General features: G+C 40.9%; 2 protein-coding genes across 3 annotated transcripts; one reads left to right on the forward strand and one right to left on the reverse strand.

Annotated features, from left to right (window-relative positions):
* The first annotated feature begins 4145 nt into the window (after positions 1 to 4145).
* On the forward strand, positions 4146 to 22095 carry LOC120490608 (C-type mannose receptor 2). Of its 2 annotated transcripts, XM_039687912.2 has the most exons (11): positions 4146 to 4534; positions 4631 to 4972; positions 5066 to 5440; positions 5521 to 5895; positions 17655 to 18029; positions 18120 to 18467; positions 19056 to 19421; positions 19694 to 20077; positions 20278 to 20286; positions 20424 to 20500; positions 20975 to 22095. In XM_039687912.2, exons 1-11 carry the CDS (start codon positions 4468 to 4470, stop codon positions 21053 to 21055), a joined length of 2799 nt encoding a protein of 932 aa, XP_039543846.2. In that variant the 5' UTR covers positions 4146 to 4467; the 3' UTR covers positions 21056 to 22095. The 2 variants fall into 2 exon arrangements, with proteins under 2 accessions (XP_039543846.2, XP_088979924.1); XM_089123798.1 differs by lacking the exons at positions 20278 to 20286; positions 20424 to 20500; positions 20975 to 22095 and having other exon boundaries at positions 19694 to 19794; positions 19875 to 20074.
* On the reverse strand, positions 9535 to 14035 carry LOC148970794 (uncharacterized). The gene has a single exon (XM_089123981.1). It carries the CDS (start codon positions 13831 to 13833, stop codon positions 9535 to 9537), a length of 4299 nt encoding a protein of 1432 aa, XP_088980107.1. The 5' UTR covers positions 13834 to 14035.
* Positions 22096 to 27394: the final 5299 nt, after the last annotated feature.

The following is a 27394-nucleotide window of genomic DNA, read 5'->3' on the forward strand; positions in this document are numbered from 1 at the left end:
TTTAAAATGTATACAATGTTTAATAGGGAGCCAATGCAGTGTTGAAAGAACCAGGCTAATATGGTCATACTTCTTTGTTCTGGTAAGAACTCGAGCTGCTGCATTTTGAAAAAGGTTTCAGAAAATGCTGGGTCTCATGGCCTCAACATCATCAGTACTCCAGTTGGGTCTGCTGAACAGAAGAAACCTCTACACATAATCTGTCTGGAAATGATGGCAGTCGACAACGCACTGAGGCGTTTTTGTCCCCAGATAAAAAAATCACCATGTCTTGGTCCGCTCGGACAACATGTCAGTTGTGGGCTATATAAATCGCCAGGGTGGTCTCAGGTCCCGAAACCTTTACAGACTGACGGAACGCCTCCTGGTCTGGGCTCAGCACAATCTGTGCTCATTGAGAGCACCGCGTGTGCCTGGTCACCTGAATTTGGGACCAGGCAGACTGTCCAGAAACAATGTTCCAGTAGGAGAATGGTCTCTGCACCCACAGATGTTCCTACTGCTGTGGGAGACATTCTGCATAGTGGAGGTAGACGTGTTTGCATCCCAAGAAAACGCCCACTGTCCGAAGTTTTTCTCCAAGAGTAGGAATGGACTGTCCCAAATCAGTTAATATAACCATATTTTGTCTGGTACGCACAGTGCAGACAGCTTTACTGAGTACCAGTATCCTTTACAATCAGTCGAGCTTAACTTCCTGTCAATGAAGACAGCGCTTCTGGTTGCATTGGCCTCAATCAAGAGGGTAGGGGACCTGCACGCATTCTCCATTGACGAAGCATGCCTGGAGTTTGGGCCGGCCTACTCTAACGTTATCCTGAGACCCCGGCCTGGATATGTGCCCAAGGTTCCTACCACTCCCTTCCGGGACCAGGTGGAGAACCTGCAAGCGCTGCCCCTGGAGGAGGCAGACCCAGCCTTGGCACTCCTCTGTCCAGTACGTGCTCTCCGCGCCTATGTAGACAGAACTCGGTGTTTCAGGACCTCAGACCAGCTCTTTGTTATGGTGGGAAGCTGAAGGGAAAGGCTCTCTCCAAGCAAAGGCTGTCTCACTGGATAATGGACTCCATTGTTTTGGCATACCAGCAGCAAGGTCGACCATGCCCCCTTGGTGTGACTGCCCGCTCCACCCTGAGTGTCCTTTTGGGCTCTAGCGCATGGCGCCTTGCTAATAGATATCTGCAGAGCTGCAGGCTAGGCGACACCCAACACATTCGCCAGATTCTACAATCTCCGAGTCGAGCCTGTGTCCTCTCGTGTACTCGCTTCAACCAGCTAGTAGTGGACCCGCTCAGGTGTCTTCATTTGCTCCCGGACTGGATACGTGCGATATTCTCTTCAGGTGAGCCTCATAAGCCCATCACTCCTGAGAACAGGAAGGGGGCCAGAGCAAATTACAGTGCCTGACATCGTACTTGTGAGTTCACACACCTCTTTGATATTAATTTTGGTGATCTCCGCGGGGTGGTGGAATGGTCGAACATCATTAGTGCTGACATGAATAATGATCTTAGAGAATTTGCAATTAGCGTTAGCCAGCACTTTTAAATTTGCTGTGATGTCAGGCGCTGTGGCTCCCGGCAAACATGTGACTATGGTGGCTGGTGTCTCTATTTTTTTCACGTTCTGTGTGATCGAATCACTAATTACCAGGGCACATTCAACAGTATTCTCAGTGGGTGTTTCACTGAGTGGGGCAAATTGATTTATTATGGGAATCGGAACAGAAGAGTGGTTCTTTGATCCACGACTAGAGCGGCGATCCCTAACCGTCACCCATCTGCCCTGCTGCACGGGCTCTACTTCAGTCGGAACCGAATCATGTAAAGAGTTCACTATGTTCACTATGTTATAAATGATTTAAAGAAAACATTTGAATGTAATGTTTAAAGAATGTTTTAAGGATGTTTTCTCATTTCAAATAATGTTCCTATAAGGTTAGATGTAAAATAAGACTCTGCATTTCCTACCTGAAGACAAAGGCAGGGGCGCAGCCGACCCCCTGGGAGGTATAGGAAGGGACCATCCTGGTGGTGGTGGGGAAGATGGAGAGGAAGGAACCATCTTGGAGGTGGTGGGGAGGATGGAGGTAAATGAATGCGTCAGCATCTGCGAACTCAAACATGTGTGAGTAGCAGTCTTTTATACCGCAAGTATTAGACACTATTGGATAGATGAGAAGGTAATCAGTGACACAACAATTGAGTCTCCCTGGCAGAACTTAACGCTAAAGCTTCTATTTCCTCATTATTAAATGCGCAAACATAAAACACACACACCAAGAAAATAAGAAAATAATGACAAACTTTTTATTTTATTAGTGTTGCCTAAAAGCCTAACTCTTTTGCATGGTTCATGGCTATTTTCAGACTGTTTTTTCACAACCAGGACTTCAACAAACAGGCAAAAGATGGAAATATAGCACCGTTCATAATGTATGAAATATAACACTGTTCATAATGTATGAAATATAACACTGTTCATAATGTATGTCAAATAAGCTAAAAACAACAACAACAACAACAGTTTTTTATCTTAAGATAATTATTATAATTAAAAACACAGAAAATTATTAAATGTAAAACAAAAACTTTCAATAAATATACTGATACAGTTTTAAACTGGATAAACATTATGTAAAGTCTGTCCAGCCATCATTAATGTCTCATTTAATCTACACCAAAGTCTGAACACGCATCAGCCTCAAGCTCTTCCATACTGTGACAATCAAATCATTTGAACTGAGATGGAATGACATCAGTAATCTGGGCCATGAGTGAGATCAGACGGGGTAGTGTGATAAATGTGAACGTCAACAGATAGTAATTACAGTATTATGGTAATAAAGTGTGGATTGGTCTGCACATACAGACTGTGGTCAGAGCAGCTCTTTGGTCATATTGTCTGCCAAATACTCAAGGTGATGTTGCACAAACAGATAATGGTTTAACTCTCCCAGGACAGCAGGGAGCTCAACACTGCAGTGTCTTTAAAAAAATAAGCTGTTGAAGAAAATCACGTTTCATCTCCAGAAAGAATTTATAAGGTGAGGTCTTCCCGACAACCTTACAATGCATTTCATAAAACCAGTCCATTAAGCGGGATGGACAGCATTTCTGGATCAAGGGTTTGGTTTTTGTTACACATTGTTTTAGGGTTTTTTTTGCACTGAACTTTTAAGTATTGTTGACAAAGTGTCAAGTGAATGTTGCATGTTGTCCATTCTACTGTTTGATGAATAGGCTTACTGTGAATTCAGGCATAGGCTCTTTTTTAACACGTTCTTCGCCTTGATCAAAACATGAGTTGCAGGAATAAATTATTTAGTCTTGAGTTGTTAGGTATTTAGACATTTGCTTTATGGTTTAAAAATGACAATGAGAAATGCTTTAACACTGTGTGCTGCTGTATCAAATATTAAAATATATTTCCATAGCGTAGTTGCAGTGCATCACAGATTGTGTTGATATATTATGCCCTCATACCAACCAAGACATTTGCAATCACAAGTTCAGAAAGATTGAGCAACTATTGTTTAATCACTAGTTTCATATAACAACATGCGGAAGGTTCTCATGGAGTACATTTATAATGGCACCTATGTGACTCAACAAGTTTCTTTGTCGCATGAGTTCATACTTGTGATCCGCCCATATTTAATACACCCTATAAATATTACGACAGTCAGGTAATCTAAAACAGAAGCATCAGGAGCAAGAGAAAAGAAGAGGCTTCAAATAAAAAGGTAAACTGTCGTCCCAACATTTAAAACATTAAAGTAATAAATAAAGAAGATATAACAAATGATTTGATTGATTGTTTGATTTATTACAGGATTTTGATTGTTTGATTTATTACAGGATTTACATGTGCTTAATATGTTTCCACAGCTATGTTTCCGTTGCTTCTGTTATCAGGTAAGACTTTTTATGATCAAAATCAAAAAATCAAAAAATGACATTTTTTAGGAGCATGATTTCGCATTTGTCCGGTGACTGATAATGCAGTAATGTTTTTTTTTTTTTTTTTTTTTTTTAACATTTTTAGAATACAGTTAGAGTACACTGTCAGAGAATACAGTCAGGATGCTGAATAGAGTTCACTGAACCATTTGGTCCTTGTTTTCTCATTTGAAAAATAAACTTGTCTTCATGTATCACCTTCACCTTTAGTATCCCTCAGTATGTCTTTGTGAATGAATCCAGGACTTGGGCAGAAGCTCAGAGATACTGTAGAGATAAATACACTGATCTGGCCTCCATTGAGAATGAACAACAGGCGATCCAGTTATTGGATACAGTGAATGATGGTTCCATTGATTTGGCCTGGATTGGACTCTATGATGATCTGAACAGTTGGAAATGGACTCTAGAGGACAATGATTTCTTCAAGGAAGGAGGGAAAGATTTCAGGAACTGGTATGACCAAGGACCAAACTATTATGGAGGACAAAGTGTGTGTGTGTATATGCAGATGGGGATATGGCAAGCAACAAGCTGCTCCAATGCATTGTATCCAACTGTCTGCTATGATGGTAAGCAGTCAACAGAATGTCTAAGACAGTAAACAAAAGTTTAAAAGAACCAAGCCAACCTCTCTCTGAACTTAATATGATATTAATATATTTCAGGAAGAAAAAACGCCAGTGATACTTATATTTTTATTTACCAATCCAAAACCTGGACTGATGCTCAGAGTTACTGCAGAGAACATCACACAGACCTCGCCAGTATCAGGAATGAAACTGAAAATCAGAAGATCCAGTATTTATTTCGGAATTATTATAATTATAATATTTGGATTGGACTATACAAAACCAGATCTTGGTCAGATCAGAGCAACTCTTCATTCAGTAACTGGACGACTGGACAGCCAGATACTCCAGGATCCTGCACTGTAGTCTCATTCAGTGACTCTGGGAAATGGTCAGATGAAAACTGCAATTATGTATTTCCTTTCTTTTGCTACACTGGTGAGTAGAAATCTGTCTTAATGGTCAGGCTGTCAAAAACAAAAATAAAAAAATAAAAAAATGAATGCTATAAATCTGACACTTTGTCAACAGTGTCATCTTTGACATCTTCACGCCAGTATCACTTTGTGAATGAGTCTAAGACCTGGACTGAAGCTCAGAGACACTGCAGAGAGAATTACATTGATCTGGCCACCATTGATAACATGGAGGAAATGAACAGTCTGATAAACACAGTTAATGGGACTTACAATGGCTCAGCCTGGATTGGACAGTATGATGATGTGAACCGCTGGAGATGGTCATTAGAAAACAATGATTTTTATCAGGAAGGAGAGAGAAATTTCAGGAACTGGTATCATGAACCAGACAACAGTGGGGGGAAAGAGCTGTGTGTTTATATCCAAAATAATGGGAAATGGTATGATATAGCATGTGACACCATTCTGCCATTCGTTTGCTTTGATGGTAAGGGCATTTCTTTCTTTTTTTTTTTCTGTGAGTATTTCTGTGCATCTATGAAATGTGTTGTATATTTCAAATCACAGGTAGAGTGAATGCCGAAGAGAGTTACGTTCTAATCTATGACTGGAAAATCTGGTCAGAGGCTCGTAGATACTGCAGAGATCATTACACAGATCTTGCCAATGTGAGAAATCAGACTGAGAACCAGAGGATCCTTGAGACAGCAGGTGGAAATCGAGTCTGGATCGGCCTGTACAGAAACAGGGTTTGGTCAAACGGTCAGATTACCGAATATGAAGACTGGAGACCAACAATTCCAAATTCTCCACAGCAACCAGATAATGGTCAATATGGTTATTACTATATCTCTCAGCAATGTACTGCAGTATCATTCAGCCATTTAGGCCGATGGACTGATGAGAACTGCAGATCCAGCATTCCATTCATCTGCTTCAACAGTGAGTTTATTTTTTCTCTTTTTTTCTTTTTTTTTACACAGACCAACATATTTATAGACATTACAAAACGTGTTCAAAAAGTACTCAAAAATAATGTACATTAAAAAATAAAATATTAAATTACATTTTATATAGATTTTGAAACAACTTACCACATTATTATTTTAATTTGCACCATGCAAAAGCTGTTTTTTCCAGTTAATATAAAATGTACACATATATTTTTGGGGGTTCAAGCGCGTAGCACTGAAACCCCATTGTAATTGTTCATTTTCTCATGATGCAGCATTCCCTATCTAAAATTGATCGGGCAGACCGAACCGTAAGATTTAGCAGATGGATTTGCTTGTCACCCTAGGAAAATTTGACCTATAGTTTTGCGAAATACTCCTAGGTTTTTGGCCTGATTGGAACCAAACCACTGAAGAAATATTCTCTGGAGAGTGACTATCAATAATCATCAAAAAATAAATTTGAAATTTTAATTCATGGTCGCTAATGGGAACCAAATGTTCGATGTGACTGGGGCCAATTTTACTAAAACGGCTATAACTTGTGAACAGAAAGATATTTTTGCTAAAGTCGGGACACATGATTATGAGCTCAATCTGAGGTCACATGAAACAAAACCATGATAGTCAATGAGAACATTGGCGTATCTCAAAAAACTCAGTCCAAAAACTAAAAAAAAAAGAAAAAAGAAATCAGCACAATGCCCTGGAGGACCCTGCAAAGTTTCATGCCACCTTTTTTCACGAAAGTGAACTTCTTAGACTCCTGAATCCTTGTCGAGTCCAGCGATACCAAACATGCCAGGTTTCGCCTTATGGTTTGTGTAACGTGTCATTTAGCACGTAAAAAAAAAACAAAAAAAACTTGCGATTAACTTCTAAACTTTTCAGTCAGATCGAGACAAAACCACCATGGGAAATTTGAAGACATAGGTCAATAGCCAACAATAACATCAAAATTACGTCAAAACAAAAGTAAAAATTATTATTGGAAATGACAAAACAATTTAATCAATGTCGCCCATGGATCATTTTTATGTTCTCATATATACAAGTGTCTAAACTCCAAAACGATTAGATATTTACAACAAATTTGATACGCATATGTATGGGCACACTTTGAGGACATCTAATAGAAGTGGTGGAGATCAGGCAAGACATGGTGCTATAACTGTCAAAAAAAACCAAAAAAAACATTTTCCTTGTATTGGCTGTGAATGGTCTTTTCCATCTGTGATCTAAATTTGTTTGTTTATTTGGATCCCCATTAGCCACTACAAGTCTCCTTGCGTCCTGGGGTCACAATAAGTAAAAAAAAAAAATACAAAAATACATTTTATCAACAACAATAAAAAGTCAATGAAACATACTAACCCAACATTCATTCCAAATATTAAAATTGCAAAATTAAAATTCCGTTGTTTTGCAGTGGTTTTCGAAACAGAAAATAAAAATTATCGCTTTTATGCATGTTTGGTGTTAAAATTATGACGAGTACTATAAAAGCACAGGACATTGGGAACTCTAGACAGATCACATCACACCACTTCAGCCTACTATCTAATATTACTCCAAGAAGTCTTATTTCCTCCACCTGTTCAATAGGCACACTCTTTACAGACAAATTTAACTTTTGATAAAATCAACTTTTGATGCAATTTGATGCAAACACAATGCTTTTGGTTTTTATCAAGTTTAGAACCAACGTATTATTCCATACCTACTTTATGACCAATTGTATTTCCTCAACCAATGCAGTAGACAACTGCTTAATTCATATTGCAGGTAAATATAATGTTTTATCATCTGCATACATGACTGTCCATGCACACTTTGAAACAAGAGGAAGATCATTGGTCTTAAACAACTTCGTTGAGGCACACCACATTGCAAATCTTTCAAACCTGAATAACTTCCATTATATATATAAAAAAAAAAACACATTGTCCCATTACACAGTTAACTTTTAAAACCGATGTACAGTATGAAAGGTAAATGTGTAACATTTTAGTTTATCCAGCAATAATTCATTTATCAAAAGCTGAGCTAAAATCTAACAATACTGCTCCTACAAAGTTATTGTCATCAATCAGTGCTCTCTCAATATAAATGCTGAAAATTAGAGAGCAAATTATTCTCCTTAAAGAATAATTGAATTTGTTCACAAACTTTCATTTTCAATCCTTGGCTAAGAACTGGTAACAAACTTATTGGTTGACTATGACCATTAGAACCCAGTGCTGCATTTTTATGTAGATGAATGACCTTTGCATCTTTCCAAGCTGAAAGAAAAAGAAAAATCCCTTTTTTTCAACACTGATATTAAAGGCACACTATGCAAGAATTGTACCTTAATATAACAGCTTCAAAATCATTTCGGTGGTAAACAAACTCATAGTAGGGTGAATCCTGGTGGTAAAGCTTTTGGGGGACTCCGCTGAAAAAAACAGCAATGCAAGTTTGATAGGAGCGCCCCCAACAAATCTCGTGAGAATCACTACATGCTTTACGGCAGGGGTGCCCAATCCTGCTCCTGGCGATCGACTGTCCTGCACAGTTCATCTCCAACCCTAATCAAACACAGCTGAATGTGATCCTAAAGACCTTAATTGGCTACTTCAGGTGTGTTTGATTAGGGTTTGAGATGAACTGTGCAGGACAGTCGATCGCCAGGAGCAGGATTGGGCACCCCTGCTTTACGGCAACAATGTCACACACATCAACAACAACATATGAAGCATTAAGACACTTGCGCCCATTTCAGACGTTCATACTTGACAAGGGAAAAAAGGAAAGAAAACGCGGTCAGAAGAGACTAGTAAAAGGAAAAGAGAATCCGTGTGAGGAACCGGACAAGAGTCCCACTCAGGTTTTTCCGATAGGGCTTTTCACTCGTTGGCGCGAACTAAAAAGCAGCACTGGATGCAACAGTGATGCTGACCGATCTTGTTGATGGACTAGAAAGTAAATGTATGTATATATTTATTTTGTGATTTCATCGGAATGAATAGAGAGAACGCAATGGCTAGAAAAGCGCGTCCGAGTGGAGACTGCGCGCACGCCGCCACATAGGATGACCAGACGTCCCGAAAACTTCGGGATAGTCCCGAAATCTAAGCTGTTGTCCTGAATTTTCCCGAAAATTATACTAAAGCAAAATCTTGAGCAGTGTTGGGTGTAACTAATTACTAAGTAATTAGTTACTGTAATTTAATTACTTTTCCCTTGAAAATGTAAAGTAAGGGTGTAATACAGTTCTTAGTAGAGGTATAGGAAGAAGGAGACAGGGTCGGCGATACTGGGACTTGTACAGACTTTATTTACTCAGAATCAAACAAAACAAAAGGTGCGCACAAAGCGCGTTCACCGTAGTCTCGCTACAGCACAGCACAACTTCAATCAAACTCTTTCCACTCGATCGCTGCACAAGTCCCAGTCCTTTCTCTCTCCCCGTTCTTCTCTCACTGTGCTGGCTTTAACCGTCTCTCCACACCAATCACTGGAATCAGACACAGGTGTTATCACTTGTCCTTGATCCACTTACTCACCGCACAGCCCCTTGACTCATCTCTCCGTGCAGACAGCGTGCCAACCACGCCCCCCTCACCACATACCCCCACCGCCCGACTCAGGCCGGGGAACCGTCCGGCCTGCAGCCCCCCCCCCTCCCCCTCCTGGAGAGGAAGTCGGCCACAGCCATCTGCGCCCCCGGCCTGTGGACCACCTGAAACTTAAAAGGTTGTAACGCCAGATACCAACGGGTGATCCGCGCGTTGGTATCTTTCATGCGGTGGAGCCACTGCAAGGGAGCGTGGTCCGAACACAGGGTGAACTCCCGTCCCAGGAGGTAGTAGCGGAGGGTGAGGACAGCCCAGCGGATGGCCAAACACTCCTTCTCAATGGTGCTGTACATCGTCTCTCTCTTAGAGAGCTTCCGACTGATGTACAGCACCGGCCGTTCCTCCCCCTCCACCTCCTGGGCCAGGACCGCGCCCAAGCCCCTGTCCGACGCATCTGTCTGCAGGATAAAAGGGAGAGAAAAGTCAGGAGCATGTAAAAGCGGTCCCCCGCACAGAGCAGCCTTTATCTGGGTAAAAGCCTGCTGGCACTGCTCCGTCCACTGGACCGTATCTGGAGCGCCCTTTTTAGTCAGATCAGTCAGCGGGCTAGCGAGGTCCGAATAATTAGGCACAAATCGTCTATAGTATCCCGCTAGCCCCAGGAACTGTCTAACCTCCTTTTTGGTCTTAGGACTCGGACAGGTTGCAACCGCTGCTGTCTTATCAATTTGGGGACGCACCTGCCCGTGACCCAAGTGGAAGCCCAGATACCTTACTTCTACCCGCCCAATTGCACACTTCTTCGGGTTCGCCGTGAGCCCGGCCCTTCTCAGCGTTTTTAGGACAGCACGCAAATACTGCATATGCCGCTGCCAATCATTGCTATAGATGATAATGTCATCCAGATACGCCGCGGCATACGCAGCATGCGGCCGGAGGATTCTGTCCATCAAACGCTGAAAAGTCGCCGGTGCCCCGAACAACCCGAACGGAAGCGTGACGAATTGGTGTAACCCGAACGGCGTGGTAAAAGCTGTCTTTTCTTTGGACATTGGAGATAAGGGGATCTGCCAATACCCCTTTGTTAAGTCCAGCGTCGAATAAAAGCGAGCAGAGCCAAGCCGATCAAGCAATTCGTCAATCCTCGGCATTGGATAAGCATCGAATTTGGACACCGCGTTCACCTTTCTATAGTCCACACAGAATCGAACCGAGCCGTCAGGTTTTGGAACTAAAACTATCGGGCTGGCCCAGTCACTGTTGGACTCTTCTATTACCCCCATGTCCAGCATGGTTTCTAATTCGGCCTGAACCGTTTTCTTCTTGTGTTCAGGTAATCGATACGGACGGCAACGCACAACGACCCCCGGATCTGTCTCAACGTGGTGCTGAATGAGATTCGTTCGACCAGGCAGGGGCGAGAACACGTCAGAAAACTCCGCTTGTACCCTTTTAATATCAGTGAGCTGTGAGGGCGAGAGATGGTCACCAGATGGAGCCAGAGAGAAGGACTGAGGTTTAACCCTCGCCTCTGGCCCGAGGTCCTCCTCCCCACTCACCACCGTCGCCAGCATCACTGCCTCCGCCTCAACCCACTTTTTTAGTAGGTTGAGGTGGTACATCTGACGTCCCCCGCCCCTGTCTGTTCGAATTACCTCATAGTTGAGATCCCCGACTCGCCGTGTGACCTCAAAGGGCCCTTGCCACTTTGCAAGTAATTTCGAGCTGGACGTGGGGAGTAATACAAGCACTTTATCTCCCGGTGAAAATTGTCGGAGTCTAGCCCCCCTATTGTACTGCTGTTTCTGTCTGTCCTGAGCCTGTAACAAATTCTCCAATGATAGCCGCCCCAGGGTGTGGAGTTTTGTTCTCAGGTCCAGGACATACTGAATTTCGTTCTTACTAGCAGACGGTCCGTCCTCCCAAGTCTCCCTCAGCACGTCTAACACCCCACGAGGCTGACGACCGAAGAGAAGCTCGAAGGGGGAAAACCCCGTGGAGGCTTGGGGGACCTCGCGTACAGCAAACAATAGGGGTTCCAGCCACTTGTCCCAATTTTTGGCGTCTTCGTGAACGAACTTACGAATCATGGTTTTTAACGTGCGATTAAAACGTTCGACCAGACCATCCGTTTGTGGGTGATAGACGCTGGTACGAATCGATTTAATGCCCAGTAATTCATACAGTTCGCGAACCGTCCGTGACATAAACGCCGTGCCTTGATCGGTGAGGATCTCCTTAGGGATCCCCACCCGGGAGATTAATGAGAACAGCGCGCTTGCCACACTCTTAGCCGAGATGTTGCGGAGCGGAACTGCCTCCGGATATCGTGTTGCGTAATCCACCAAGACTAACGCAAAACGATGCCCTCGTGCTGACCGTTCTAATGGCCCGACGAGGTCCATACCAATTCGTTCGAAGGGGACCTGCATCAGTGGAAGGGGGCACAAGGGTGCTTTTGGATTGGCCGGTGGATTCACCAACTGGCATTCACGACAAGACGCGCACCACCTGCGCACATTCTCGTGAATGCCCGGCCAGAAGAATCGGGCCATGAGACGGTTTAGTGTCGCCCGTTGCCCTAAATGTCCGGCCATCGGATTACAATGAGCCGCCTGGAAAAGCATTTCCCGGCGGCTCCTTGGCACTAACAACTGGGTTGTATCTTCCTTTGTCTGGGCGTCTTGGGTCACCCGATACAACCGATCTTTAATCACGCAAAAATAGGGGTACGAGAGCGGTTGGTCCGGGTGGAGTAGCTGTCCGTCGATGGAACGGACCGAACCAAACGCATGTTTGAGCGTTTCATCCTGGGACTGCTCCAGGGGAAAATCATCGCGCTCAGAGAGGAGATTTCTCTCTAAAGCTCTCTCTTCCCCTGCAGCAGCACCCAGAGGTCCCGGTACAGCATCCCCCACCTGCACCACCGCTGTCTTCCCCCGCTGCTTCGTTTCCCAAGAGGCATCCGCACATAAAATCCCCAATAGTTTCGCAAAACCTGGCCAATCAGTTCCCAGAATCAGCGGATGCTGGAGGCGCGGGTTAACTGCCACCTCCACACTATGTTTTTGTCCCCGAAATAGAACCGCGACGGACATTAAGGGATAACTCTCCACCACCCCGTGCACACACCGCACCCTAACCACGCGGCTTTTATCCAATGCCCCGGATCGAATCAGGCTTTGATGAATAGAGGTCTGGTTACAACCCGAATCCACCAAAGCCTGATAAGTACCCCCCTTTATACTCACGGGTATCTGGTACAGGCCAGCTTGATCGGGGGCGGCCGTTGGCGCGTCGGGGATCCGGACCAGGGTCCCCACCTCCATCACTGGACACCGGTCAATAAAGTGGTCCGGGTCCCCACAGCGCCAACAAGCCGGCCCAGGCTTTACCGCTGCCCCAGCGGAGGGAAGGGGGCCAAGGGATTGACGTGGGGAGAGGGCTGTCCCCGGAACCAGGGTGGATGTGTCCCCCGCGGTCGGCCCCCGCGGACCCGTTCTCCCCGCGGCACCGCTATCCGTCGGCCAGCCAGCCTTCCACCGCGGCGCTGGGCGGGGCACCAGGCCCCCTCGAGACCTGGGAGCGGGGAGAGGCTTAGAAGAGAGAGAGAGAGAGAGAGAGGGAGAGAGAGAGACCGATGGGAGGGATTCGCCGACCCCCGAGCACGCCACCATGTGATCCTCCGCCAGTTGGATGGCCTGGTCCAGCGACGTCGGGCGGTGGCACTGGACCCATTGGGCAGTTCTCTTTGGAAGCTTCCCCACGAACTGCTCCAGCACCACTTGATTGATTATCTTCTCGACGTCGCTACCCTCGGCCATCAGCCATTTGCGGCAGGAGTCCCGGAGCTGTTGCGCCAACACGAAGGGCCGGCCGGCCTCTTCTAAGGTCAGGGACCTAAAGCGTTGTCGGTGCTGTTCGGTGGTCCGGCCGACCCGCTGAATGATGGCGCGCTTTAGGTCGTCGTAGACCAGGAGATTCGAGACTGGCAGTTGGTGGGCGGCGATCTGGGACTCACCGGACAACAGCGGGATGAGACGCAACGGCCAGTCTTCTTTGGGCCACTCCCGGGCCTCGGCCGACCTCTCGAAAAGGTCCAGGAACGCCTCCGGGTCGTCCTGTGGACCCATCTTCCCGAGGGTCAATGGTGTGGCCGAGGCTGATGCTGGTGGGGGAGTGGCCGGAATCTCCCGGCCGAGGCAGCTCCGGAACAACTCGCGGTCCTCCTGCTGGCCTTGGAGCAGCGCCTGGAAGCGCTGATCCTGTTCTTCCTTCATGCTCAGCAGGGCTTGATGTTGGTCGCGCTGAAGAGCCGCGAGTGACTGAATGATGTCCGCAAATGGCGATCCTGACGGGCTCTGCATGGCGGCGGCAGACTCCTTCTTCCCGGGTTTCGGCACCAGTGTAATACAGTTCTTAGTAGAGGTATAGGAAGAAGGAGACAGGGTCGGCGATACTGGGACTTGTACAGACTTTATTTACTCAGAATCAAACAAAACAAAAGGTGCGCACAAAGCGCGTTCACCGTAGTCTCGCTACAGCACAGCACAACTTCAATCAAACTCTTTCCACTCGATCGCTGCACAAGTCCCAGTCCTTTCTCTCTCCCCGTTCTTCTCTCACTGTGCTGGCTTTAACCGTCTCTCCACACCAATCACTGGAATCAGACACAGGTGTTATCACTTGTCCTTGATCCACTTACTCACCGCACAGCCCCTTGACTCATCTCTCCGTGCAGACAGCGTGCCAACCACGCCCCCCTCACCACAAAGGGATTACTCTTCATTTATCTGTAATTTAATTACAGTTACTTCTGATGTAATTGAGGTAAATACTGTGTATAGATCAATCCGATCTCACAGTGATTCGTATGCATTTTCAACGCATTCTCACCCCAAGGCGTCACCTTTGACCATGCTTCAATATTTGACGTTTTAGGCGCCCTTTAGCGTCACTTACATGACTCGATCCTACAGCGTCATCTAACTGACGCTAAAGGAAAGCGTCTGTTAGACCCCGTTTACACCTGGTATTAAAATGCGATCTGTATCCAGATAAGTTATCCGGATAATAAAAAACGCATGTTAATGCAAGGTGTAAACGCGTTGTGATCGGATCGTGATCGGATCTGCCTGACCACATCTGGAGGTAGTCTGGCTCGCATTGTGTCCGGATCTTTACTAGGTGTAAACGCAATCTGGTTGTTGAAACCACATATGTATATTTTACTCCTCCCAAAAATGCTAAAAAATAAACGAGTGAGAGCGTGTTATATAGGCTATATGTCATGTTATAGCCTAGTCAGATGCGACACGCGACACGCATCACCGCAGATGAGCAGCTGAGCGTCTATTCAACGTGCAAACATCGCAAATAAAAGTGAAAGTAAGTCACAGACGCAGTTAACACATCTTCAAGTAAAGAAACAAAATTATCTTACCAGGCCTGTTGCCACTCTCTCTTATTGATGTCTCTGATTTGGAAATTAGCTGATGATCAATAAAATGCCGCTCAGATCTGTTGCTTTTGGTGGCGTGCAATCCAATAAATCTGCATATAACGCAGGAGGTGAAGATCGGATTTATATCCGTTTTGCAAAAACACATTTATGTGGCCAGGTGTAAACGGAATCAGTACTTATTATCCGGATAACTTATCTGGATACAGATCGCATTTTAATACCAGGTGTAAACGGGGTCTTAGAGGACACGGTTAGGTTTAGGTGTGGGGTGGGGGTAGGGTACACGCGATCCTAGGGCGTCATCTAACTGACGCTAAAGGGCGCCTAAAGCGTCAGATATTGAAGCATGTCCAAATGCTTCCCAAGGCGTCAGTTAAGTGACGCCTTGGGAGTGAGAATGGCCTGGCATTTTATGAGGTGTCTAAATCGTACGCCCGCACTCGTACAAATTTGTATGAATTATTGTAAAATATGTAAGAAAAAAGTGTGAAATGTCATGAGATCAGACACAAAAAAATAGTGGGTTTAACATCAAAATGTATTGTCTGTATTGTCAAAATGTAATTATTATAAAAGTATGTTTTTTATAATGTAACCTTCTCCACCTTGGTCAGTTTAAGGATAATTCATCCAATTTTATAGTATTTATTTGAAAGAATTAAAACAGCTGTATATCCTTGTATTATTCAGCTGATATGGGATTTTGAAAGTAATTAGTATTTAAAAGTAATTAAATACTTTTTAGAGAGAGTAGTACAGTAATCTAATTACACTGTTGAAGAGGTAATTAGTAACTAGTAATTAATTACTTTTTTAGAGTAACTTACCCAACACTGATCTTGAGTAGTTATTGTCTGATAAAATATTAAAAGCTGTGCGTGGAGGTTGAGTCGGCCCTCGCCGGCGGCTTATTGGCTGCAGCATATTTTCTGTTTCTTTTTCTTTTTTTCTTTTTTTTTAAAAGATGTAGGCACAAAAAGATGTAGGCACGAATTTGGATATACATTAATAAGCAAATTTTCATTCATTCGTTTCGTTGACATGACTGGTGTAACCACAATACGCCGTTTTTTAGTGGAAAACTAAAGACTAATGACAGACTGTTGATCTTTGAAAAACAAATGTTTGGTTCAGGTTTGAAATTCATTATCTTTTATTATAGGCTATGTAGTCTAATATCAGGCCCACCCATAAACACCCACTAGATCTCTTAAGATTTGTACCTTAAAGGGTTAGTTCACCCAAAAATGAAAATTCTGTCAGTATTTACTCACCCTCATGTTGTTCCAACCCCGTAAGACCTTCGTTCATCTTCGGAACACAAATTAAGATATTTAAGATATTAAGATCGCTCCTGCATACTAGTCCATAGGCTTCTTGAGGGACTGGCTCTTGCTGTCTCCGAAAAGTCATTAAAGACATCGTTAAAATAGTCCAAGTGACTACAGGGGCTCAATCTTAAGTTTATCAAACGACGAGAACACTTTTGTGCGCAAAAAAACAACAAAAATAACGACTTTATTTCAACTATTCTTTATTTCTCCCTCTGCGCGAGTCAGATTACTAGTTTAATAGCGTAAGCTTCTGTTATTGTACGTCACACGCATCACACACACATGACCAGCGTCGGCCAATAGTGAGCCTACGTGTGACGTAGCTTTACGCAATCACACTACGTTAACTGACTTACAGGCTCATGGAGAAGGTGTCATGTAATAACGAGAACAGGAAGCAATTGCAGTTACTCCAGATTTAATAGTGATACTCAAGACAATGACACGGGTGTGAACAGATAACGCAGGGACTTCGATGGTCAAGGTGCGGTGAATCCTCGTGAAGTGAAGAGTGAAGACGAGACGAAACAATCCAACACCGAGACGACAAATCCACAGGACACGGAGATCAGGAGATCAGGAAACCAGGAATGCAAACACAACACCGACACCGACACCCGGACATCAAACAACGATCTGGCAAGGAAATGAGAATGAGGTGAGTATTTAAGCAGTGTGGGTATGAGCTGCAGCTGGTGATGATTAATGATGATCAGCTGGAGCGGATCAAGGAATGACAACATTCACGCCCACAGTACATGTGCTTTCATACCACAACACAAGCACGAGACAAGAAGGAAACATTGGATCTGTATACCGTGACAGAAGGAAGTGAATAGTTGAAATAAAGTCGCTATTTTTGTTGTTTTTTTGCGCACAAAAGTGTTCTCGTCATTTGATAAACTTAAGATTGAGCCCCTGTAGTCACTTGGACTATTTTAACGATGTCTTTAATGACTTTTCGGGGACAGCAAGAGCCAGTCCCTCAAGAAGCCTATGGACTGTATGCAGGAGCGATCTTAATATCTTAAATATCTTAATTTGTGTTCCGAAGATGAACGAAGGTCTTACGGGGTTGGAACAACATGAGGGTGAGTAAATACTGACAGAATTTTCATTTTTGGGTGAACTAACCCTTTAATATAACAGCTTCAATGAACTTCCTTAAAAACATCAATCCAACATACATTATTTACGTCTGCACAAAATGATTCTTGCCAGGTTCTTGAAGAACAGGACCTTAACCCGCTTGAACCCCGATAAATACTGCTTGCAGCTTTAATTTAAATTGCATTTGAAAAACTTTCAGAATAAAACCATTTTAATTGTTTCGTGATATTGGTGATTGCAAAGAGTAATCAAATGTATTTCTATGTTTATTTTAAACTAGGAACCTGCACACAATCTTCATGCACCCATCAGTATCACTTTGTAAATGATTCAAAGACCTGGACTGAAGCTCAGAGACACTGCAGAGAGAATTACACTGATCTGGCCACCATTGATAACATGGAGGAAATGAACAGGCTCATTAAAACAGTACGTCAGACTTACTATGGCGAAGCTTGGATTGGTCTCTATGATGATCTGAACAGCTGGAAATGGTCTCTTGATAATGCAGCTTTAGAAGGAGGATTTAAAAGCTGGTATGTCCAGCAACCAGTGAACTCAGGTGGACAGAGTCTGTGTGTGTTCATGTCAATTTATTGGAGAATATGGCGTGAAATATCTTGTTACAATACACTTCCATTTGTTTGCTATGATGGTAAGAACTCCAGATGACTTTTTAAAGTTTTTAGAAAAATCTATTTATGATACCATGGTATAATATAACATATACATATTTTTCCCGCAGGAAGAGTGAATGCTAGTACAAGTTATGTGTATGTTTACCAGTTCAAAAACTGGACTGAAGCTCAGAGTTACTGCAGAGAACATCACACAGACCTTGTCAGTATCAGGAATGAGACTGAAAACCTCAAACTTCAGTCTTTATTTCAGTATTATTATTCTGCTTTTTGGATTGGATTGCACAGAACCAGTTCTTGGTCAGATCAGAGCAACTCTTCATTCAGTAACTGGAGAACAGGACAGCCAGATAATGCTGGAAACCGTGAATACTGCACTGCAGTGTCATTTAGTGACTCTGGGAGCTGGACAGATGAAAACTGCAATAATGTATTACCTTTCATTTGCTACAGTGGTGAGTATTATGTGCACCCCTGTTAAGAAATGCACAAGGTTGACTTAAGTGTTCACTACTCTCTGACAGACAGACTTTATTTATTTAGAAATGTTATTCAACATTTCCAGATTTATTTTTTCATCATATTAATGTTTTAATTAATTAATTTAATTAATTATGTGTAACACTAGTTACAATCACTATAGTAATTGCACTAGTAAAATTAGTTTACTAAATTATTTAGCATGAACTAAAAAAAGAAAAAAAAAATCAAATGCATTTGCCTATCTTAGTTAATGTTAATTTTAACATTTATTTAAAAACATTGTAATTAAAAATATATATTTTTTTAATTAACCTGAGCTAGCATTAATGTATTGATCTTTAAACATTAGTTACATATAGTTTTATATGTGACTAATGTTAAAATGTTAGTTAATGCAAACATGACATAACTAATGACACAAAGTGTTACCAAAATATGTAAAATGTATATTTTGATCCTCTTATTTGGTCTACATACAGTTTACAAAAGTTCATTAATTCCAAATCCAAAATGTCCTTACAAATAATCTGTTTCATGCACTTTTTTCCCCACCTTGCCAGCTTTAGCATCATCCCGGGAGTATCACTTTGTGAATGAGTCTAAGACCTGGACTGAAGCTCAGAGACACTGCAGAGAGAATTACACTGATCTGGCCACCATTGATAACACAGAGGAAATGAACAGTCTGATAAACACAGTTAATGGGAGTTACAATGGATCAGCCTGGATTGGACAGTATGATGATGTGAACAGCTGGAGATGGTCATTGGAAAACAATGATTTCTATCAGGAAGGAGAGAGAGATTTCAGGAACTGGTATCATGAACCCACCAATGCTGGGAATGAACAGTGTATTTACATGGATCCTGATGGAAACTGGTTTGATTCATCATGTGAAAATATTTACACATTTGTTTGCTACAATGGTAAGACATTACAAGTAAAACAAAAAGTGTATCTTCTTTTGCTTTGAGATATGTCAAAAAAAGGGTCCTGAACGATCCTGACATGTTCAATATTTTTCTTCCATATTTAAACCCTAAATTCTTGGGAGAAAAAAAAAGAAATATTGTTTTTCATTCTTTGATTAGGCTAATTAGTAATGTTTTTTGTTTTCAAAATATATTTTATTATATAGCTGTAAATTTGACAAATAACAAGTAAATTGACTGATTTACACTAAATTGTTTTATTTTAGGTAGAGAAAACGCCTCTCAGAAGTATATCTGGGTAAATGAGGGATGGACTTGGACTGGAGCTCAGAGCTACTGCAGAGAGAGATACACAGACCTGGCCAGTGTGAGAAATGAGACAGAGCGTCAACAGATACTGAATGTTACACGCTATTATTCTGGTTCTGTGTGGATTGGTCTGCACAGAAAAAGAGTGTGGTCAGATCAGAGCAGCTCTTCCTTCACATATTGGCTGCCATATACTCCAGGTGAGGGTGCACAACCAGATAATGGTGCAAATGTCCCAGGACTGAGGGGAGCTCAACACTGCACAGCTGCATCTCTAAAATACTTTGGTCTGTGGACGGATGAAAGCTGCTCTGCCAGTTTGCCTTTCTTCTGTTACAGTGGTGAGCAAATGTACCTTCTGTAATGCAATAAAATAATAAGCATCAGGGGAAAAAAACAAGCAAATGTATTACAATAAATTGTTGATGTTAATATGCCATTGTTATTTGTGTAATTCACAAACTTTGATGCTAATGCTAGTTTTGTCTTCTATTTGCTTTCTGGTGAACATGATGATCATCACATTGACCCATCAATTCAGATGTATATGGTATGTTTGTGGAGAAATGTGTTGTTTTCAGTCTAAAATGAGTGTTTTTCAATATACATCAACATTACCAGATTTTATTGTTTGTATTCATTACCAACTGACCAGTGTTCTTTTTTTTTTTTTTTTTTACTGATCAGTGATGGGACTGAGAGTTGAACTTACAAGTGTGGAAAATTTGTCAGAGACTCAGATTGAAGAGTTTGTGATTATACAGGTGAGAAACAGTTCAAAACTTTTTATGCTTTTAGTTTTTATTGCACAAAAACAAACAAAAAACATGCAAAATGAATAAATTACTTTCGAACAACTTCACAACAGCATAATAATAATCAAGCGTAGCGTCAGTTCTGGCAGGTCTGGCAGTCTGATTACCCTTTGAATCAGACTAAATTCTCTAATTATGTTGTACATTAAAATCTTGAATTAACGATATCTGCAATACATTCACGTTGGTTCTGTTCTGTTAAAGGGAGGTTATTGCTGCTGTACATGCGCAGGTAGTTCTTGCCCAGAACAGAAACATACCGCCAATCCAAACTGTATGCTAATTGTAAAATTATATTTGACGATAGTGGTCCTGACAGAAATAATAATAATAATAATAATTATTATTATTATTATTTACAGATCTTTGTAATATATTTAGCTCAAAAATATCTCACAGAAGAAAAAAAATCCTATGTTTCAGCTCCAGGAAGAATTTATCAGACGAGGACTTCCCAGCAACTTCACAATGCATTTGAGAAACTATCTGAAAATCAAACCATGAGAGATCCATGAACAGAATTTGTGCACACACAAACATGGTTTTAGGGTTTGTGTTTCTGCATTTTGCATAATCTTTGTCCTATTGACAATATAAATTTTGAATGTCACATGATTTTTTTTTTCTTTTTTAACAAATATAAGATGAAGGGGGTTTTGATTAAAACAAAACTAAGTTGCTTGTACTCATATCAGAACTTTTCTATAACCGAACTAATCAAACTATTTGTGTCATTATGTGTTGCACTGGCAATGATTTGTTAATTTGCCCCGAGACACTGCCTTCAGCATCCGTGTGGCCCTATATGGAACAATCAATTTGGGGAATAGATGGTTGGATGATTTGTTCATCTGTCTGATAAAATTTATAGTAATGTATTAGTCATCAACCAAACATTATAATAATATGATAATGATATTTTTCGGTCCGCGGCTGGCTGTTCCAGTTATGCCGTCCCACTGCAAAGTCACATTTCTTTTTTGATGGTCAAGGCCCATGCAAACGCTCCACTCATGTACCTTTCTAATTCAAAAGCAAAGTCCACTCAAACAACGTGCCAACATGAAATTTCTATGTAGAAATATGCTTGTCTCTGTTTGCAAGTGCCCTATAGGTGTGGTATAGCCGTCCTGTACCCTTTTGTTCAATGATCCACCCCTTACTATGCTCAGCTCACATGCCCTGATAATACCCATAGCTTTAGCTTTATATATTACTCTGCATTGTTTTAATAATTGGTCAAAAAAAATCTGTTAAATCTGATTATGTTGTATAAAATTTTAATTATATATTGATATTTAATATGAATGAAGCTTATTTTCTGTCCAATTTTATTGTGGTACTTTCATTAAAAGTGTGGTCACTTTATTTTATTGGATTTATTTTTTCCTGAATTTCCTAAAGTCTAATATTAATACAAATACAAAAAAGTACATTTTTTAAAAGCATTTTCGGTTTGGGGTTGGCCAAGCATTTTCATTTCTGTGCATGAGTGCATCCCTAATAAATGTGTTTCTATTGTAGTTTATGCACGTTTTCTCATGAAATAAAAAAAAAATCTATTCGACTCAGTTGAGCGCAATTTTTTTAATGTGCATTCAACATAATTAATTAATTAAATATATGATTGCACTGTGAAAGAGTTATTGAATTATTTCCTCAACCAATTTATTAATAAACATGAAATCGTTCAATAGGATCTGTTGCATGCATTTCAGGACTCCCATGTGCATTTGTTAATCTGTGGATCTGGAGATTACAGGACTGTTTTCACATACTGTATCCTTTTCAAAAATGTTGGTTTTGAGTATCTAGAGCTGAAATTGGTGCATCCTTAAACTGTTTACTTGTTTAGATTTGCAATGATGGAGTCATATTGTATGCTGTTTATTTAAGTATTGTCTGCTATTTATTTGAATATTCAAGAAGGCCAATTTTGTGCAACCACAGATGCAGAAGTTCGGAATACATGTAAATCACATTGTTTGACGAAGGCAACTGCACGGATAAAATAGAAATCCTTTTCATTACTGTATAAGATATAACCAGTTTGGACCGGAACGGAACATCCACTAAGCCTCTTTAACCATTGTTACTGCAGACTCACAATGTTCTCATAGAGTACATTTGATGGGGCAGCTTTGTGATACAAGTTTCATCATATCATGAGTGTTCAAAGAAATGATCCACCCCTTCTTTGCAAACCATTATACATTTTAAGACAGTGACATAATCTGGCCAGAAAACAGGCAGAAAAAAAGTATAAATCAAACCAAAAAAGGTAAGCCTTGCAAAAATAATTAATTGTATTATTATGTCAAATAATATTAAAGAATATTTATTCTTATTATTATTGTATTTTTAAATATATCCACCTACTAGATACAAACAACACAGGAGGAATGATATAAAAAAGTAGTTTGTGTAATATGTATATTGTACAATGATGATTCCATTGATTTGGCCTGGGTTGGACTCTATGATTATCTGAACAGTTGGAAATGGACTCTAGAGGACAATGAGTTCTTCAAGGAAGGAAGGAAAGACTTCAGGAATTGGTATGACCAAGGACCAAACTATTATGGAGGACAAAGTGTGCGTGTATACATCATACTGCTCCAATACACAATCCTTTTGTCTGTTATGATGGTGAGCAGTTGATTTTTATATAGGACAATGAAAATAAGTTAATTATTATTTGAAATAACCAGCCTCTTACTAATAATGCTCTAATGCTGCATTTCCCAGGAAGACAGATGCCAGTGCAAGTTATTTTGGGGTTTTCATATCAAAAACCTGGACTGAGGCTCAGAGTAAGAGTTACTGCAGATAACATCACACAGACCTCATCAGTATCAGGAATGAGACTGAAAACCAGAAGATCCAGTATTTCTTAAGTAATTTTTATCATTATTGCTCCTTTTGCATTTGACTGTATACAGAACCTGTATATGTGTCCAACAAAACGAAAAAAAAGATACCTGGGAACGCATTGCCATGAAAATGGGCAGCGCCGTCTTTGATTTAGCACAATTCGCTGTATCGCTACCAAGTAGTTTGACCAAATTCCCCACCACAGTCATTCTCTTTAAATAGACGAATAAGCCTTTACTTTCGAATGGTTTGCCAGCTGATGTACCTTTGGATAATATAATTAAAAAGCTAACAGCAATTAGTGTTTTGACAATTTTATTATTTGCATGAAAAAATTTTCATGCAAATTGAATTAGCTTAATTGAACACTGGGTGTATTAAATTTAAAATAATATTCGTATAGACTAAGATGTAAAGAAACTTTTTGCAGTGGTGCCCACTAGTGGAATGAACTGCCAACAATGACTATGTTTACATGCAGCCAATTTTCAGGTTATGGTCAGGTTAAGGTCACTATTCGGGTTTCTGAAACATTACGAATAACCCGTTTACATGCGTGAGCAGAGAGAGTTTCTCCTGTATACATGGAATTGCAATATCCCGATGTAAACGGCGATGCGTGGTTAGCGTCTAGACGTACGGACAACCTTAAGACGCAATATGTAAACGTAGTCAGTGATAAGGCTAAGAATGCTCCAGACCAACTTTCCGAACGCATGACTTACAAAAGGTATACTTAACTAAGAACGTTTCGGGAAACACATATTAACGATAAGGTAAAGCTTAAGTTGTAACATAAGAACGATGTAGCGTTAAGAAGGTTTCAGGAATCTCAGCTCAGAACTTTATTGCATGTCTGCAAAATGTAGTAACTCACCCAAAGCATTTAATTCATGCTTCAAAACCTTGTGTCTGTAAACTTGACAAAGCCACCAATATAAAAAGTATTTTTGGCATCGCGTGAGCTGTACTGGTCAAAATGTTTAGATATTTTTTCACCATGGAAATATTTGTTAAATACAAATTTCATGTGCTGTCTCATTTTTTACACTATACAAGACAGCCCATTCTCACCCTCAAGGCGTCACCTAACTGACACCTTGGGACGCATTTGGACATGCTTCAATATCTGACGCTTTAGGCGCCCTTTAGCGTCAGTTAGATGACGCCCTAGGATCGCGTGTACCCTACCCCGACCCCACACCTAAACCTAACCGTGTCCTCTAACTGACGCTTTCCTTTAGCTCTTCAGCACACCCGCAAGACAATCTGTCTACGTTGTTTTAGCTGGAATATATATCCAACCCAATCATTATTTATATTGGGAAAACAGAACACACACAGAGAAACACATGGGGGGAAAATATTTTGGCTATCTTTGATACAGAGACATTTGTTCAAACTTGAACCAGACAGACTAATACACTTTTGAAAACTTTCGTGATCACCAACTGAGATGATTGTACAGGGAAGATGCAGATATTAATAAAAGAACAAAAAATAAACACTACAACCATTTTGATTTCCCCCTTTCCTCCTTCTTTATCCACCGATCTGCCCTTATTTATGTGCTATCGATCAAATTGTAAAGTGTCAAATCCAATGCACTTTATCATGCCTGCCTGCTTGTTTTCCAGGCGTCATTTTGAGCAATGGATGCAAAGTGCTGCCTGTAGTTTATTTCCGCTGATTTATTTGACATGCACCTGATGATTGATTGTGATTGACTTATTGTGGATGGGTGAGACTTTTAAAAAGTCTGAGACTTGCTCTCGCACAGATTACATTTCACATCTGTTGCCATCAGTACGGTATAATGAAGTACATGATGAGATGAAATTCAGAAGAGAAACATGTGACAAGCGCCAGTTGGTGACATTATTTAGACTGACAAAGAGTATTTGCACAACAGATTGGGCGACCCAAAGCAATGTCAAAACTTGACTGTGTCAGATGCGAAATTAAAAAATGACAGACTCCAATTGAGAGAATATGGCAGAGGCTTCGTAAAGGAATCATAGAGCCTCTGTGACAGGATCTTAAAAAATCAATATCACCACACAAAGACCAAGAGAAGCGTTGCATTATTAAACCTCTAATCACATGCTAAAGCAGCCCTTTGTGCTGGTGAGATTCATAATGTGCTGCCAGATTCAGTTTTGGGCCAATATCTTTCACAAATCTCAAAGGGCAAATCACATAATAATGTGCTATTTATAGGAACTGAAATCATTTACACTATATTGAACCAAATATGCATGCATACACACAAAAAAGGCTGTTGATATAACAAGTTGGAGCTTTAATAATGTGCTTAATTCAAATACAACAACATTGACAATATACTGACCTTTTCTCAGACATGCATTGGGTTGATTGCATGTGTAAAAAGACACACCGAGACTCACATGAAACCAAATGAGATTTGCAATACTCTTCTTAAACAAAATGTTTGCAATACATTTCAATACATTCAATACATTTTTTAATAAGGTAGCCTATACTATCATTTTGGAACTACACTGAAAATAAATTGTGTAGAGACAATTTCCACTCAGAAATCGCTAATTTATTTATTAAACATGAAATTTTGAAGTAGGTGTAACAATAAAATATGCTACTTATTTGGATGTCTGTAAACCTTAAAAAGTGTCTATACAAGGTCAGTTCACCCATAAATGAAAATTGTGTCAATAATGTCATTAACTCGTAAGACATTTGTTCATCTTCAGAACACAAATAAAGACATTTTTTAGATGACATCCATGAGCTAATTTTAATTTTACATATCTTTCTTATTTGACATGCAATAACTCAGGAAGGAAATAAGAGAGCAGGACATTTCTTCTTTGGTGAAGTCCCCCTACATGTGAGCTCTTGACCAATTTGTATGTATTTTACGAGGAGGCTAATTCGAATTCTAGATTTGTCTAAACCCCAGTGACAGGTAGGTTTAGGGTCAGGGTCAGGGGTAGGTCATTACGAATTCAAGCGAATGGGGCAAATCGTAAAATATGTGCGTTTAGCAAAACTTTTACAAATTCGTAAGAGACAGGTCGTAAATTACGAGATCGGGTTGGAATATCTCGTTATGGACGCAATATATTATGTTGACTCATTTTAATCGTGATAATCTGCTGTCAATAATGATGTTCCATTATCGGAGCATGTTTCATGAAGGTATGAGCGAAAACGTGACATAAATGGAGAATCTGCATTTTACTTATGCATATGGGACTTGTGGGTCTTTATGTACAAAAACTCGTTTAAGTTTAGTCAAAGTCTAACAATGCTTGTTGTATTCTACTCTGTGAGACCTTTCAAATGACATGTGACACAGTACAAAAAAGTATTTAAAAAATATGATTTTTGATTATTTATGGGCATATAACTCATAATGTATACTTCTTGGGAGTTAATCAAAGTCGCTACATTCATTGTAAAATTCAGGCTCCAAGCTTTCAAATTACACCTATTTTGTGTCGCTCTATATAGGCACTTAAAGGGTTAAAGATAATTTTCACTATTTCTTTGGACCCACTGACTCATCTCAAATTAAAAGTCTTACATGAAGGCCACTGTCTGGCTGTATTACTTCTGCTTTGTGGTCTCTGAGTACTTCGTTCCCTTTCTCAGACCCCCGCTGATTAAATTTGACTTTGAAATAAGAACTAATGGAAACAAATGGGAGAGCAGGCAGCACTGTGAATAATGATATTCATTTCCATAGGTTTTGCTATGGCTGAATGCTAAAGAGAGCCAGCAGTATGACTTTTATGTTATTAAAGTTACTAGTTAGATGAAGATGTACCAAATGGCCCTCATTACTGCACAGATCTTAGCCTTCATCTACTTTACTTATATAGTGGTCGATCAACTTAACACAACAGATCAAGATCGCGCCACGAGGAAGAGCATTCAGGGGGGTTGGTGTGATCTCTCTCTACCTTACTCAATATATCGGATCAA

The sequence above is a fragment of the Pimephales promelas genome, chromosome 19, assembly GCF_988280905.1.
Source record: "Pimephales promelas chromosome 19, fPimPro1.hap1.1, whole genome shotgun sequence".
Classification (NCBI taxonomy): Eukaryota; Metazoa; Chordata; class Actinopteri; order Cypriniformes; family Leuciscidae; genus Pimephales; species Pimephales promelas.